The following is a 16,591-nucleotide window of genomic DNA, read 5'->3' on the forward strand; positions in this document are numbered from 1 at the left end:
CAAATTACGCATCTCAACAAAATACTTATATTACATAAAGGTACTCCCTTAACAATAAACTTACTAGCTTAAAAGTATTATACCTATTTATTTATTTTGTTTAATGTTTACTTTAATTGACTCTGACTGACTGAATGATAGTTAATCAACGCACAGCTTAAACTTGTGTTGACGACAGTTATAAAACTTAACAGTACAAAACTGTTAAGAATTTTGGTTATATATCCAATCGACCCAATATACATTCATATATACCTAAATGTCATTTGAAATGGGTAGAAGAAAACTCTTGAAGTATTATTTACAAAATGTTTTATTAATACATGAGGGTGAACATATTTCTAATACAGCATTTGGACAATTAATATATGAACAATATAATCCTAGACACAGTTTGCATAATTGCTTTTGCCAATGTATTTTATAATTAACATATTTTATATTTGTAAGCTGCTATAAAACCCTTTAGAGTATCTTCCTGGCGATGGTTCTCTAAGGGCGTAGAATGCTCACAACTGAACTCACTTTTTTGAATATCAATATCAAGCAAACTATTATTTGGTTAGTGTCTCATTTCGCATTTTGGAGTTTAATTTGGGTTCCTTAAGCGACTTGGGCCTACAGCTACGACTGGGACGACTAGACATCGAGCAGTCAGTCCTAGATTGATCCGCCAAGCTATTTGCGCTGTTTGTTCGTTTTGGTTTTTCCGTTTTAGAGGCAGATTTCCAATTAGTAGTTAAAGTTTCTTGTTCTCGCCTCGGTGTGCTGCTATCGCCTGGTCGATTAGCTATTCCGTTGAAATTGCTAAAGTTTAATTGACTACGGCGTGGCGTTAGTGCTGGCCCCGCATTTGGAGAGGGGCACTGAATAATCACATGCATCGATGAACTCGTTTGAGCAGCCAGCCTTACATGTTCTATGCTTGGCTCCAGACTGTCGCTCTTAGTGTCAATTTTGTGGACACGCGATGATCTACAGTGCGCTGCTGTAATCCTTTGGCTAGCTGCAAGATAACTTTGCTGGAAATCACATTTTCCATGCTCTATGCTTGGATCTTTCATAGTGTTCTCAGTTTCATCTTGAGTGGATGCCGCTACACAATGTGATTTTGTGATCTTTAGATTGGGAATCACACTATCTGTTTTGTTGGTCAGATCACGCAGAGGCAACGGGGACAACTCCATGCTGCTACTCGAGGCCCTTAGTTTCTGTGGCTCATGCAATTTAAGGGACGAGGACAAAGTGTTATCCTCACTATCGCTCTCCTCAATAATAGAATACATATCAGCGACTGGCGTTGGAGACACCAGCAACTGGTCTGGTGATGGACCTGCTTCTTGGCAATCGGGCGAGTCCATGTTTCCCTGCAGCTCTACCAAGTGCCGTGGCTCTGGTGTTTTCCTGACGATTACCAATCTTTCTTTCTGAAACAAACAGTTAAATGTTACTTTGGGAAAGGTTTACCTTGTCCAACAACTTACTACAGGACTAGACTCTTTCATTTCCTCATGGCTAGTGACACTACAAGAACTTAGACTCCGACTCCGTCTTGTAGGGGATACGGCCAGACTTCTTTGAAGTAGGGCGCTGGAACGGCGCAACACGGAGCAAGCTTGGCTACTACTGTAGTGGCTGTGCCTAACATTATCTGATGCCGCTGAAGTTCGCGTTGTAGGGTAATCACCGTTTCCGTCCAAATTCACATCCAGGGAGTTCATGAACGTCCTGAGTGCGCACTTCAGTTTGTTTTCGTTATACTGTGCGTCTGCCAAACGCATTTCACGTTCTTCCAGCAACTGCCTTTTCAGCAATACCTCAGCCTTACGCATTTCTCCAATAGTTATTCGCTGCTTTTGCACCTGATCCATCAATTCGGCGTTTATTAATTTGTACTGCTCCATTATCCCATCAATATAAATACACAGCGCCAGGCAAAGACTATTTTGAGTTTGGCGTCGATGCTTAATGTGGCATCGATTATTACACAAATGTGCTATCGAAAAATATTATTTTTATATTACCTATCGATATTGTCTTCAATTGCTATCTTTTATTATTATAATTTAAAACGGTCATAGTTTATGTTATTTGACAGCCGCCTACGTTTTTAACTAGTTGTTATTATTATTTTAGTGTTATTATTATGTGACATCATCTATATTGTAATTACTGAGTCAATACTCTACACAATGTAATATGTATTTACAGTGAAGTAACCGACAGTGGCTCGAATTACTTATCGCTTTTATAACAATGTCGGCTTTCGATAAAATCGATAAGTACTTTTGCGTATTAATCGATACCATTTCTGGCATCGACGCCAAACTCAAATTGTCTTTCCGTGGAGCTGTATATTTATTTTAATGGCATAATGGAGCAATACAAATTAATAAATGCTGAATTGATGGATCAGGTGCAAAAGCAGCGAATAACTATTGGAGAAATGCGTAAGGCTGAGGTATTGCTGAAAAGGCAGTTGCTGGAAGAACGTGAAATGCGTTTGGCAGACGCACAGTATAACGAAAACAAACTGAAGTGCGCACTCAGGACGTTCATGAACTCCCTGGATGTGAATTTGGACGGAAACGGTGATTACCCTACAACGCGAACTTCAGCGGCATCAGATAATGTTAGGCACAGCCACTACAGTAGTAGCCAAGCTTGCTCCGTGTTGCGCCGTTCCAGCGCCCTACTTCAAAGAAGTCTGGCCGTATCCCCTACAAGACGGAGTCGGAGTCTAAGTTCTTGTAGTGTCACTAGCCATGAGGAAATGAAAGAGTCTAGTCCTGTAGTAAGTTGTTGGACAAGGTAAACCTTTCCCAAAGTAACATTTAACTGTTTGTTTCAGAAAGAAAGATTGGTAATCGTCAGGAAAACACCAGAGCCACGGCACTTGGTAGAGCTGCAGGGAAACATGGACTCGCCCGATTGCCAAGAAGCAGGTCCATCACCAGACCAGTTGCTGGTGTCTCCAACGCCAGTCGCTGATATGTATTCTATTATTGAGGAGAGCGATAGTGAGGATAACACTTTGTCCTCGTCCCTTAAATTGCATGAGCCACAGAAACTAAGGGCCTCGAGTAGCAGCATGGAGTTGTCCCCGTTGCCTCTGCGTGATCTGACCAACAAAACAGATAGTGTGATTCCCAATCTAAAGATCACAAAATCACATTGTGTAGCGGCATCCACTCAAGATGAGACTGAGAACACTATGAAAGATCCAAGCATAGAGCATGGAAAATGTGATTTCCAGCAAAGTTATCTTGCAGCTAGCCAAAGGATTACAGCAGCGAACTGTAGATCATCGCGTGTCCACAAAACTGACACTAAGAGCGACAGTCTGGAGCCAAGCATAGAACATGTAAGGCTGGCTGCTCAAACGAGTTCATCGATGCATGTGATTATTCAGTGCCCCTCTCCAAATGCGGGGCCAGCACTAACGCCACGCCGTAGTCAATTAAACTTTAGCAATTTCAACGGAATAGCTAATCGACCAGGCGATAGCAGCACACCGCGGCGAGAACAAGAAACTTTAACTAGTAATTGGAAACCTGCCTCTGCAATGGCGAAACCCAAACGCACAAACAGCGCAAATAGCAGGGCGGATCAATCTAGGACTGACTGCTCGATGTCTAGTCGTCCCAGTCGTAGCTGTAGGCCCAAGTCGCTTAAGGAACCCAAATTAAACTCCAAAATGCGAAATGAGACACAAAGTAAATAAAGTCTGTTTTTATTGTAGGTCATTCAAGAATGTTACATTCACTCTAAAAGTATGTCATAAACTGATTTGATTTTGATTGTTATCCATAGAGTATGCTTAAATTGTTGACGTCTACATATTCTCGACCAGATAAGTCTATCGCCTTATCTTCTACTCAAATTATCCCTTGTGAGCTATTATGTCTAGTATGTTTTCGATTAGGACGACGAGGTGAGTCTTCAGTACATACCGGAACACTATAGGCCGAACTTAAATTCTTGAGTGTAATATCTTGTTTCTCAAACATTGTTAGTAATTTTAATATAGGATATAGTTATCAGTAAAAATAATACTGCATCCATACACTAGCCTGGGATTCGAGCCAGTTTCCCTTTCAAAGATATAGCACGGTCGAGATATAAATTGCATAGTTAAGATTTATATTAATCTTTATCCGTTAATTTTGATTTTACAAACATAAATAAAAACACCGAAATTAACTAATATAAAGTTTTCAAGCAAATATCACAAATTGCTGTTAAACAATTGTAACCGCATAAATTTTAAATATATTTTATTTTTAGAGCTATGGTAAGCCCCAATTAGTTTGATTATTTGATATTCTTGAAACATATACAAAAGAGTTGTGTATAAACTATAGAGGGCGGTGAAAGCGAAAACGCGATTACGCTGACAAATAATTGCACTTTAAATACAATATGTTAACATTTGCATTTTCGTTGTCTTGTTCACACAACCTCAAATTTGCCAAGGCAGCAGTTCAAATGATCCACGGCATGGCCAGGCTGTGCCACATTGGACAAGGCGGTTGGCGACTGTTCTGTATTTACTTTGATTTCTGTTATTATGTCCTGTATTTTGTGTAGTATCTGTTGCGAGTTTTCATTCTCTGTTACGTTTTCGCTTGAAGGTAACTGCGGCTGATCCGATGCGGCGTTACTATCTGTTGCTGGCTGCTGCTGTTCCGCTGGCAGCTCAACGGCCAGGCCCAAGCTTCCCACGAGCTTGTTAAGCGCGTCAATCTTTTCTCGCAACTGTTCACGCTCTGCTTTGAGCAATCGCATCTGCGCGGCTTTCTCATACTCGCGCTGCTTCAGCATGCGCCGTTGTGTCTGATAGAGGGCAATGTATTCGCCAATGGTTTCCGTTTCGCTTTGCAACTGCAACACCAGATGTTCCAGGCTGTGCTTCTCCTCGGTCAGATCCGCGACTTGGCTGATGAGTGTCGTAAAGCGTGACTGAAGCTTTTCCACGGCCTCGGCGGTGGGCAGCAACGGTGTCTCGCAAGTGGACAAATGATCGCCGTGGGAATGTTCTGGATGATGGTGATGGTGATCCTCTTCGTGCTTATGTTCAGCATGGTCGTGCTCGTGCACCTCAACAGCGCCTTCTGCTGCTTCAGTTTCTGCAGATGATGTTTCCTTTTGATCGTGACTGTGATAAACCTTGGCCTGTAAGTAAAGCATGATTTATTGTTTATACGGCTGCCGTTAACTTTCATTCACTTACTTCATAGTGCTGAAGGCGATCCAGCTGCTGTTGCAGCATAAGGTGCGTGCGCTGAAGTTCGACATTCTCATGCGAGAGTCGTATCATCTCCTCGTCTTTGAATTTAAAACGTTCTTCGTTAGTCTGCAACTTGCGCTCCATATTTGCATAGTTAAGGCGCATTTCACGGTTGGCAAACTCCTCGGCATCTAGTTTATTGACCAAATCCAATTTGTCGTTGGTGAGCTGCACAAAACGTACCTGCAGCTCATCCAGTTGCTGCTTCATATCCATATTTTGGCTAAGAGCTCGCGATGCCGCTACTTTATCGGATTCCATGGTGGCCAGTAGCTTGACCTGATCCGGCTGCTCTGTTTGCAGTCGATGCAACTCCTCTTCCAGTTCTGCGAGTTTGTTCTCCTTTGACTGCAATTGATCGTCCTGGGATTTGATTTTTAACTGGAACTCGTGTCGCTCAAATTCGAAGTCGCTGATCCGCTGCTTTAGCGCTGTCAGCTCAGTTCGTAAAGCCGTCTACAAGGAAATTGTGTGTTTTTTATAATCTTTGGTCCAAGAATAGCACTCACCTCTGACTGTTCTTGCGATTGCTGGGATTGGTTGCTTGCTGCCTCCTTGTATTGCGCTTGCAGAGCCAAATTTTTTTGGATATCACGTTCCAAGCCGCTGACATGCTCCACGAGCTGGCGCTCGCGCTCCTTAAGCTCTGCAGTCTCCTCCGCTAGTTCCGCATTGCGTTCCTTAAGGTTCGCCACATAGTTCTGATACTGGACCGCCGCTTGTTCTTTGTCCTGCGTCAGCTGTGTTACCATCTGTTGTAAGTCCCGTATCTGCTGCTCGTACATATACTGTGTTTGGGTGAGCGTCTCCACGCGATTGTCCGCATTGACGTTGGACTCGTCGGAAATCTGACGTATACGCAGTTGTGCCATATCTAGCTCATTGCACTTGTCAGCGTGCTGCTGCTGTAGTTCGTCCTTTTGAGCTTTTAGCTGCAGGAGTTGGGCTTCCAGCTCGCTCAGATGCGCATTTTTATCCTCGATTTCGGCATTCGCCAGTGCTATTTTGTGCTGAAGCTCAGCATTTTGATTGCGCTGCTGCTCCGCGCCGCGTTGCTGATCCTGACAATGCTGCTGGATTTGCTTCAACCGTTGCGTTGTCTGGCCATGCTCTGTGCGTAGCTCCTCAAGTTCCAGTTCTCGCTCGCGGCACACATGCCGGCACTTAGTCAACTCCGTATTCAACTGAGCTTTTTCAGCAATCAATACTTGAATTGTTTGCAAATTGGTATCGCCTTGACCGTTGTGGGGCCAAATAGATTGTGCTAGGCTTGGTTCCGGCTCTATAAGCGGTACTGTCTGTTGTGAAAAATATGCAGCCACTCCGGTTGGGGCTGGCGTTGTGTGCTGCTCCACCGTGTGCTGCGGTCCGCCGCCATTGCTTGAGCTTAACTCACAGTCGGAACGTTCCGACAAATTGCTGGCTATGCTCACTGTCGACGAATGGGTGTTTGTACCAACGTTTTCCTCATTGTTGTTGTTGTTGCGCTGCTGATACTCTTTCAGCTAAAACAATAATCAAAATCAATACAAGGCAGAGTGTTGGGTGTCCACGTCACGATGTTTTTCAATTTTACTTTTACCTTTTTACGCGCCGCGGCTAGTTTCTGCGCTTTGGCATCTTGCGTGTCGTCCTGCATGGCCAATTGAGCAGCTACAGCGGATCAGCTTTGTGTCGCTTAATTGCCAAATAAAACAATGTTGAATTTAAATGAAAATTGAACTGAAGTAATTCGACAGATAGTCTATCGTATCGATATTTTAGGGATGATGAATAAATATCGATATATCACTAGTGCGACTTTCGATCGGTTCATGTACTCTTGAAGAAACCAGTTCAATGTTTTAATAAGATTATTTACTTGGCGTTGCAACTTTGCACAATAAGCTTTTATTACATGCGAAGTTGTCAGGCTGCAGTGCCTAGTAATTATTCCTAATTTAACATTCTTCAGTTTAAATTTATTTAACGTCATTGTCACGTTACATAGAGATCCATTTATATATTATAAATAAAATTAATAAAGAATAAAAGGTGTAAATAACCTGATCTGTTGAGCTGTTGGAGAACAAAATTTCCCCAATTTATGAATACATATTGTGTTTAAAGTAGCAACATTTCAAATTGCAAATCAAAAAAAGCGTTTCATATCCACCTTATTCAACATTTCGAAAATACAAAGTTACCGTATCGAAAAGTAGAAAGAAAAATACTAAATTTTGATGGCAGCGTTGCTTGGATTCGATAATTAAATCGTTTACGATAACATATAATCGTTGCCCGGTGGCCCTCGATTACGATGACAAAGGCGCGTACGCTTCAGTTTTCAGTTGCCTTTGGGACTAGAACGAATACTGAACACATCGGTTAAAATGATAGCATCCACAAAATGGCTTATCAGCAGTTTGTTGTATCTGGTTCTGTCACAGCGTCCGGTCATAGCGAAGGGCCGTTACAATATCAGCTTTGCGCAATTGGATACATGCGATAGCATCGACATTGATGCGTCAAGTGGCTATGCATACAAGGATTTTTTTATGGTGCACACTTTGGATAACAACAATGTCAAGTCAAATGAGCGGCTGCATCTGAAATTTTACGTGCTGACCAGCATGGATGCGCATATTTTACTTTCGGTAACAAACCGGCCACGCCCCAATGATCGCGTATATGAGATCGGTAAGCCCTTTTATTGAGATGCAAGCGCATTGTTTTTTGCTCAAATAGTTCTCCCTCGCAGTGATAGGGGCCGGCGGAAATACGTTTTCCGCTATTCGCACAAGCATGGGCTTGCGGCGCGTCTCCACGAATCAAGATCCGCAACTGCTTTCGATATACGAGCCAACGCCCATTGAGATCGTGCAAACGAAAGGTTAGACGCAGCTAAAATTACTTTCAATTAAATTGCATTTTCATAAAAGAAGGCAATCTGCAGATGGCGACCTGTACGTTTACATACCCGGCTTCAAGAAGGAGCCACTGCTGCATTTCCTCGACGCCTCTGCGCTCAGCATTAACTACATAAGCTTCAGCACATTCGGAACGAACAGCGCACGTTGGTTCTACGACTGCGCCTTTGATGGATACCGTAAGTGTCTTGGGTAGAAGAATGGATTTTTTTTAATATTGCAATTCCTTATTCCCTAGGCAATGAAATGGAGCAGCAACAGCGGCAGCAATCAGACGAGGAGCGATTGCTGGGCGCACTCATTTACCAGGCGCAGAACAGCAGCCTGCCCGGCAATCTCAGCGAGATTGAGTTCAATTTTCAAATGCGCTCCCTATCCTACGATCAGTCGAGTGCATTGTTGCGTACGCGCATGCAGCTCATGATGCATTGGCAAGATGAACGACTGCGCTGGCAGCCTGAGAGCTATGGGCGATTGACATCCTTGAAGCATCCCCAATTGCAAATATGGACACCTCAGATTGTGGTGCTCAAGTAAGTAAATGCAATACCATGATATAACTTTCACATGAATTGCGTTTAGCTTAGAACGAAGCAACTCTCTATACCCTATAGTTGTATTTTTGTAAGAAAAACTCTTGTATATGTTTATTTAACCAAAGGCAGGCTCGTAAGATTGTGTCTAGCATGCTTAGAAATAGACAGACTTACCTGAGTCTGCTGTTGATGCTGATCGAGAAGATATATAACGTATATACAGCTTACACGTTGCATGGCAAAATTGTAATACCCTTTAAAATGTTGTTATAGTGGCGCATTGGAGTCGTTGGGCGTGGCGCTGAAAAGCTTTGAGCTGCGCGTTTATAGCAATGGCAATGTCAGCCTCATAGTCAGCAACTGGGAACTGACAACGTGGTGTGTGGACACGGCACGCAATTGGCCCAACGAGCGCATCAATTGCGACATACAACTGGGCGTGGATCAGAATCAGGCAAGCATAGCCTTAGCCTACGATAATCGCCGGAAACCGCTGGCGCCCAACGAGCACGTTAACACACCATCCGGCTGGACATTTGTGGAAATTGCCGTCACGCATGTGGAGAATGCCACGACTTTCCGCTACACACCCAAAGGCTTGCTTCAGACCATGTCTGGCGATGTGGCCATAGGATTTACGCTGCAGCGAAATAGCGAATTTTATAGACTTGTCTTCGTAATGCCGCTCTTTGGTAATTATTTATTTATCCTTATCTTATTCCGAAGTGAGAATAACCTTTTTCCCTTTTGGCAGTAACTGAGATTCTTATTGCGCTTTCATTTCTGTTGCGCGGCTATCGACGCGGCGCCCTCATACTTATTGTCCTCCTGCTCACGGCCTGGGGTCTGATGTACCTCACCCGCCACGCCTCGCCGCACTATGTGCCGCCCTTGAGTAAGTTTTGCCATGATTGCCATTGACAACTTGTTGCATTTACCTTTCGATTCAGTGTCAGTCTATCAGCACATTATGAGGATATCCATATATTGTTATCTGCTGCACGTGGCCATCATGTGGCTAGAATGCTATCCACCCCGCGCCAAGGCGCCAGCTTGGCTCTTGGCCCTAATAAACTGTACTCCACTGCGTTTAATTCTAGGACTGCGATTCTCTGATGTAAGATTAAAACACGTGAGTCCATTGCCATTAAAAATCTTCTAAATCCTTTTGCCCACAGGCAACGGCGTACTGTGATATTCAGGAGCAACCGTGGCGCCAGCTTGCAAAGATTTTAAACAATGGAAGCTTTATTGCAATCAATATTTGCTTTATCGTACTAAATGTAAAAGATCTTTACAGTATTTAAAAAGAAAGATAATCTTAAATCATTAAGGTAAGGTCAATACAGAATAGCAAAAATGTATTGTAAAAATGTTTGAAACAAATTTGTCAAAGGGGTGCGAGTCCCTATTCCTTGTCTTTACTCTTGATTTCTCTCTAACTTTTCTTTTTCCCACTCTCAACTAACTTGCAACTCCGAAAGAAAAATTGCTTAACCAAACTCGGCATTTATTTAATATATAACTTCAGTCAAGGAGTTTTTCACTTGTTCCTGATTTCTGATTTATCGCGTGAAATATTACAAAAGAAGCATTTGAAAAATGTAATTTTTCTTTATTTGCAGTGTTTGAGCCTTAAATAAATACAGAATATACGAAATATGGGAATGTGTTAAAAAGTAAAAAGTTTTGGAAAACGTGCGTCTGTCAACTCCTTCCTTTCTCTCTCTCTCTCTCTCTCTCTCTCTCCTTCTATCTCTATCTCATTGAATCTATTTATTCCGCTTACTCCTATGCCTCACTCCGGCCATCCCTGCTCATGTCTCGTGCCGGATGCAGTGCCTCTTAGTGATAGCCATAGCCATGATCATCGTAACCGCCGTATGACAGAGCTGGCGCAGCGGCATAGGATTTCAGAAGAGTTGGCTGATAGCTGATCGCTGGGGCGGCATAGGACTTAACAACAGTTGGCGCGGCGTAGCTGATAGCTGGTGCGGCATAGGATTTAACTATGGGCGCAGCTGCGTATGACTTGATGATGGGCGTGGCGTGGGAAACAACCTGCCGAAAGAAAGACGATCACAATCACAATCTGCTCGTCAGTTTGGGAACTTAAAGAACCTCAATCTTACCGAACTGAAGTGCGAGTAACTGGTGGCCGGAGCGGCGACGGCTTTGACCACTGGAGCTGCGACGGCATATGATGGTGCTGCATATGACTTGACCACCGTCGGAGCCGAGTAACTGATGGCTGGCGCATACGACTTGATCACCGGAGCAGGCGCAGCGTAGCTGATGGCGGGTGCATAGGACTTGACCACCGTCGGAGCTGCATAGCTGATGGCCGGCGCATAAGACTTAATGACTGGAGCAGCTGCGGCATAGGTCACAGCGGGCGCTGCATGTGCGTAGCTGATGGCGGGCGCAGCATGTGCATAAGTAATGGCGGGCTCCGCGTGTCCGTAGCTAATGGCTGGGGCCGTATGTCCCAAACCGTAGTCCAGCAAGCCGGGTGCAGCGCTTGCAGCGGCCAACAAAGTGATTAGAATCTGTCAGAAGCGCAATGTTAGCAAGGAGACACACAAGGATACACACACGAACAGATCCAACAAACTCACCAGAAGTTTCATGTTTAAGCTTTTAACTGAGAACTGCAACTGTAAATTCATTGCGTGCACTCAGTTACTTTTATACTGCAACAAGGCACGCAGTCGACGCTTGTCGGACACGGACAGCGGACAGATGACTAGCTAGATAGCCAGGCCAGGCCAGGCCAGGCCAACGATTTCGATTTCGATCTCGTCGTTCAGCGTCAACAAAGCGGGCCAAACAGCACCAATTTGTGAAGTATCTTTGAAGTAGACAACGACAGCGACAACGACGACGACGTCTGAATGCGACTGGGATTCTTGTTGTTGCTGCTGGTGATGATGATGACGCAACGGCTCTGGTCCGCTTCGATTGGCTGGCAAGGCAGACCACTTGTCGTCAAAGGCGGCAGACGGCAGGTGGTGGGCGGCGGGTGGGGAGTGGGGGTCAGCCTGGTTGAGAGTTTGGCAGTCGCTCGGGATTTCTATTTAGAAAGCCGCATTCATTGAGAATTCTAATTGTTTGCTTCTTACCAAATCGGTTGACTCTTGCTAAAGCTAACCTTGTGGCTAACCACTTAATTAGCCTACGATTGGCATACATACATATTTATGTACATATGTATGTGTGGAATCCAGGCGAGAATGTCGTCTAATTGTTCTCAGCTGTGCCCCGCCAGGCGCTGTTGAAAAACGCCGGCAATTTGACACGGCCAAGAATTGCATAATTATCATTGCTTCGAAATAATGATCAAAAAAAAAAAACCCCAAAAAAAAACAACAAATTTCTAAACAATCTTTATGGATTTTTGCCGTCGGGCCAAAATGCCGCTGCGTGCCACATTTGACCATATTTGAGTGTGTTTGCCAAAATGCTAAAAATTGTGATTTTTCTTATTCGTGTTGTTGTTATTATTGCATTTTACAAAGTTGCCCGGCCACGCCGGACATTTTTGGTCTCAAAACATATGGAGAGCACGCTGGCAACTCGTGGGACTTTGTCTGTTGCGCTTAACCCTTGTAAGCCGCACAAAAGCTGACTCAGAGCCTGCGCTTGTGAATCTGGTGAGTGGCTGAAGTTTTAAAACAACTTAAATTGATCTGTTTCTATTTTAAATGGAGGCAATTCCTTACCCCCAAATGTGTTTGAACCGAGCTTTAATTTTTCTTCCTTTTTATTTCAAATCGATCTGGCATCACATTTTTTTTATGTTTTTTATTTTTTGATGTCTGGTTACACTTATTTGGAATTTTACAGTAATTTGCCTGCGCTTAGTTTTTGCTTAACTTTTCTATTCAAATTCAAATACATATTAATTTATTTTGAATGCGTAGCTTAAGTCCAACAATTATGCATTCATGCCTATAACCCTCATTTTCCAATCTCATATAAATTTTGACAAAGAACTTTGAAAACGAGTTCGATTCGACTGGGTAAATCGACCCGCTGTGGCGCACAGGTGTTAGGTCGAGCTGCGATGGTGACGCAGCAGTTATTTGGCTGCTGCACTCGAGCTGAAGCTGAAGCCTCCTCTCGAGAGAGGCCTGGGCAACACCATGAGACAGATAGACACCTGTGCTAGCAGTTCATGCATAAATCATGCCAGAAGAATGTGATTTATGTGAAATCTATTAGCAAATATTAAGTCAATATAACAATTGCGAGCAGTACCAGACTGTGACCAATGCGTACGCATGTCTGTCTACAATGTTTATAAATAAAAGATTTTATGCCTGCCCCAGTTTTGGAGAGCGTGAAAATTGCTTTCAACTGCCTGCCGCGTGCGAAAAGTGGGTGACTTTTTTCCTAGAGCTGGAAAAACATCGATATCTGATACCATTAGACTTCAGACATCGATAGTATTGATGTTTTTAAAAAGAAAATAATTGGGAGAGATTAGTAATATTAACAAGAAACAAATTTATTATTTCTAATTAATACAATTTATGTCTTCAGGTCTTCCGGTTTATCGCATCCGACTGTGATGACTTTATTAAAATTATTTTATTTGTCGCTTTTGCTCAAAAAGGGCAAGAGATGGGAAAACCCCGAAAACAGCGATCACCGATAGTTTTCAAAACACCAAAGACATTGATGTAATCGATAGTTCCATCGACTCTTTTCCAGTTCTATATTTTTTGTGCGCGTTAAGTTTTAATTTATGCCAACTGGTCAGTCAACTGGCCAGAGAAGGGTTGTAAAATCAGATGCCAAATTGCCCATTGCCAGTCAACAACAGGCGCACCATAAGGCGCCTCCCAGTTGCTTTATTTAGAGCCAACAAAACGACGCATTTGGCAATCGGGCGGCGCGGCGCGACGCGCGCACCAAATTAGTGCAAAATGCTTTAGATTTAAACTCCGACGACGACGCCGACGCCGACGCCGACGCTGACTGCGACGTGGATGTCGACGTTGAAGCCTAATTAACCAATGCATGAAAAGCAAATCCAAGGCGCAGCCGCGCTTTTTGGATTGTCATTGCCCAATGTGAAGAATTTTTTTTATTTAGTTTGTTTTTTTTTTTTTTTTTTTTTTTGCCGGCGAATGCCGTGCATTTTTCGCAAATGCATCGAATGCGCATGCTCCACGCTGCGTATGCGTATTTTCGACTCACTCGAATTCAATTAATTAACGCAGCACTGAATTTGAATTGCAAAGCCACAAAGTTACAAAGCTGAGAAGCTGCAAATCTGACGCGACGATGTCCAAAACTGACGCTTAGTTGATTTTTTTTTTTTTATAAATGTTTATTTTGGTTGATTAAACAAACGGCTCTCGTGATATTCGATTAGAATTCAGTTAAGTGTCTGCCGGACCTCACGATATCCTGGAAATGTTGCTGACAATAAAACTCAATCAATTTAAATCGGGATCACATTTAAAAGAGGTCAGTAAAGTCAGTCTTAAATATTTTAAATATTTTTAATTGTTAATTTTTATTTAATAATTTGATAAAACCTGATACCCATATGTATATATGGCTTGGAGTTTAAGTAAGATAAATATTTATATATTTTAGTATAGACGGACATGGATTTTATTTTATATCTTTCATAATTTATTGAATAATATTATTAGTCGAGCTATAAGTATATCTCTCAACGGATAAAATTTGAAGAATATATTGGTGGAGGGGAGGGGAGGGCGATAGATATTATTAGATAGATAGATATAGATAGATAATTCAAACTTAACTTGTTTAAGGTAAGTTTAAGAACCTTTCTGCCCAAATCCCATGACTAGATCGACCAGGTTGTTTGTACAGTTGCAGGATGAGTACATTGTCGCCATACCCTGTTTCGGCTAGGCTACAGGGTATACAAGCCATCTCTCAGCTCAAGAGCTAGCCACAATTATATATTCGCCATTGGCAATAGAAACGCGCGTAGCATTTATGACGTTTGCTGGCTGCAAGAATTAATGAATGAATCAATGAAATGGAGCTGCTGCCAAGCTGTTAATTGGTTAACTGCGTCTGGCAAACAAATAAAAAACGCGACAAAGTCAAAAAGTCTTGCCAAAGACATCGACGCTTCGAGCGGCAGCTGTTTGCATTTGGCAATCCACGACTGGTCCCGGCGATACTTTCCATCGTGCGTTGATGGTCTTGTCTTCTTGTCCAGTACTCAATGCGGACTACGACCTGGCCCAAGTGTGTCAATAGTGCCGATCGGCCAGTTTGGGAATTCATTTTTGGCCAGCGATAGACTGCTCTGCCCAAAAGTTGTATATCTCTAATATGTGTATTGGGCTGGGTTGAGTTAAATGGCATATTTAAAATTATGCATCCAATCTCATAAACTAGCCACAACTGCCCCAACTCTCTTCAACATGTCCACAAATGGCTTGGCAAGAGATAATTTCTTAATTCCCGTTGATTAACAGCATCAAGAGCCTGAGTCAGGCACTATAAGATCTAAATTTATGTAACTTTTATACATAATTTTTGTGACATTTTTCCAAATAGAACTCAGCGAAGTTTTCCTGACCATTGATATAATCGATCGTCTACCTCATTGAATTCCATAATAGTATTGTTCAAGGTTCACCAAAATATTTCATTACCCGAAACAACTGATCAAGAATAAAAAAAGTAGCTGCATTCATCCAAATCAAAATTATAGTACTAAGTCCGTTTATCTTTTTTTATTGTCCAACAAATTGCCATTTCTACTTCCGGCCAAAGTTCAGCCAAAGTTCAAGTTTAACATTTTTCAATATTCTTGGGCACATAATTCAAGTCTTATTATACTAAACCCGTAAAAGTTTAAGATAAATGCAATGTCATTTTTGAGATAAAATGCATTTCGGTAAATACATTGCACAAATTAAATTTGCAACTCGTTTTGAATTCCTAAAATCTCAAAAGTATTGCATACTTTTCGGCTGTTAATAAAATACACCAGCAAAAGAGAGCAATTAAGTCTAATAAACTTGATCGATTTTGAAATGAATTGATTAATTATAATTAAATATATCTTTAAAGGCATAAATATGCTAGGACATTATTTAATTTAATCAGCTCCTTTGTTGTGCATTCTCACCCAGATATTCACAAAACTGTGGCACAGTTTTAGGCGAATATTAAAATGTAAGTTAACGCGGATTAAAAATAATTAAATTTTATTAAATACGTAACAAATTATGTTAAAAACCAAAGGCTTAAGCTAGGTAAACATGTGTATTTTGTTAGTTTTCCAAACTTTTTTTTAATTTTATCAAAATCGGATGCCTCAGGAATACATATATAACTCTTTATCTTTTGGTTCATCCAAGCGCGAAGTGTTCATAATTAATTCACATATTCACATAATAATTATTTTTTGCTGAAAAATCTCCTGACAGACTCCTTTTTAAACGGACGAGAACTTAAAATTTCTATTAATTAGAAAAAACGGATTCTTTTATCCAGATTTGAACTAGTTAGCGAGGCTCAAAATTATGTCAAACAATTTACCCAGCTGTCGGTTTTCGCACAAGTGAGTTTTCACTGTACTTCAATTTAGCTTGTCGTACAGTAAGCTCATTGTATAACAGAAATATGGTCAACATTATTTTAGGATTTCAAACGTATGAATTTACGAAAGTACAAGTGTTTTTTAATCGCAGCACGATTTTTTTGCGATATCTTATGGCTTAGCTTGAGCTTTGATAACCAATCAGTCCGTCAGTCAGTCAATCAGTCAATTAGTCAGTTTGCCAGTTAGTCAGATAGTCAGATAGTCAGTCAGTCAGTCAGTCAGCCAGTCAGTCAGTCAGTCAGTC

General features: G+C 42.0%; 5 protein-coding genes across 8 annotated transcripts; 2 read left to right on the forward strand and 3 right to left on the reverse strand.

Annotated features, from left to right (window-relative positions):
* Positions 1–398: 398 nt before the first annotated feature.
* LOC115759411 (shugoshin-like) lies at positions 399–2,087 on the reverse strand. Of its 2 annotated transcripts, none has more exons than XM_030700315.1 (3): positions 2,025–2,087; positions 1,488–1,964; positions 399–1,427 (listed from the first exon to the last, which is right to left on the reverse strand). In XM_030700315.1, the coding sequence occupies exons 2-3, from the start codon at positions 1,902–1,904 to the stop codon at positions 555–557; spliced, it is 1,290 nt and encodes a 429-aa protein (XP_030556175.1). In that variant the 5' UTR covers positions 1,905–1,964; positions 2,025–2,087; the 3' UTR covers positions 399–554. The 2 variants fall into 2 exon arrangements, with proteins under 2 accessions (XP_030556175.1, XP_030556166.1); XM_030700306.1 differs by having other exon boundaries at positions 401–1,427; positions 1,485–1,964; positions 2,025–2,079.
* A 246-nt stretch (positions 2,088–2,333) lies between these two features.
* On the forward strand, positions 2,334–4,115 carry LOC115757868 (shugoshin-like). Of its 2 annotated transcripts, none has more exons than XM_030698309.1 (2): positions 2,334–2,794; positions 2,852–4,115. In XM_030698309.1, the coding sequence occupies exons 1-2, from the start codon at positions 2,375–2,377 to the stop codon at positions 3,722–3,724; spliced, it is 1,293 nt and encodes a 430-aa protein (XP_030554169.1). In that variant the 5' UTR covers positions 2,334–2,374; the 3' UTR covers positions 3,725–4,115. The 2 variants fall into 2 exon arrangements, with proteins under 2 accessions (XP_030554169.1, XP_030554176.1); XM_030698316.1 differs by having other exon boundaries at positions 2,334–2,791.
* Positions 4,116–4,251: 136 nt separating this feature from the next.
* Positions 4,252–7,020, reverse strand: LOC115757859 (golgin subfamily A member 2). Its single transcript, XM_030698298.1, has 4 exons — positions 6,873–7,020; positions 5,800–6,795; positions 5,234–5,746; positions 4,252–5,175 (listed from the first exon to the last, which is right to left on the reverse strand). Exons 1-4 carry the CDS (start codon positions 6,927–6,929, stop codon positions 4,453–4,455), a joined length of 2,289 nt encoding a protein of 762 aa, XP_030554158.1. The 5' UTR covers positions 6,930–7,020; the 3' UTR covers positions 4,252–4,452.
* Positions 7,021–7,617: 597 nt separating this feature from the next.
* Positions 7,618–10,378, forward strand: LOC115762656 (neuronal acetylcholine receptor subunit alpha-2). 2 transcript variants are annotated; one of them, XM_030704975.1, is made up of 9 exons: positions 7,618–7,969; positions 8,031–8,162; positions 8,226–8,378; positions 8,438–8,732; positions 9,009–9,427; positions 9,490–9,630; positions 9,686–9,852; positions 9,914–10,069; positions 10,220–10,378. In XM_030704975.1, the coding sequence occupies exons 1-8, from the start codon at positions 7,663–7,665 to the stop codon at positions 10,040–10,042; spliced, it is 1,743 nt and encodes a 580-aa protein (XP_030560835.1). In that variant the 5' UTR covers positions 7,618–7,662; the 3' UTR covers positions 10,043–10,069; positions 10,220–10,378. The 2 variants fall into 2 exon arrangements, with proteins under 2 accessions (XP_030560835.1, XP_030560827.1); XM_030704967.1 differs by having other exon boundaries at positions 9,914–10,378.
* A 124-nt stretch (positions 10,379–10,502) lies between these two features.
* On the reverse strand, positions 10,503–11,784 carry LOC115762670 (cuticle protein 16.5). Its single transcript, XM_030704988.1, has 3 exons — positions 11,354–11,784; positions 10,868–11,284; positions 10,503–10,796 (listed from the first exon to the last, which is right to left on the reverse strand). Exons 1-3 carry the CDS (start codon positions 11,402–11,404, stop codon positions 10,581–10,583), a joined length of 684 nt encoding a protein of 227 aa, XP_030560848.1. The 5' UTR covers positions 11,405–11,784; the 3' UTR covers positions 10,503–10,580.
* Positions 11,785–16,591: the final 4,807 nt, after the last annotated feature.

This window comes from Drosophila novamexicana, unplaced genomic scaffold (genome assembly GCF_003285875.2).
Source record: "Drosophila novamexicana strain 15010-1031.04,08,12 unplaced genomic scaffold, DnovRS2.1 tig00000008-arrow-pilon, whole genome shotgun sequence".
NCBI lineage: Eukaryota > Metazoa > Arthropoda > Insecta > Diptera > Drosophilidae > Drosophila > Drosophila novamexicana.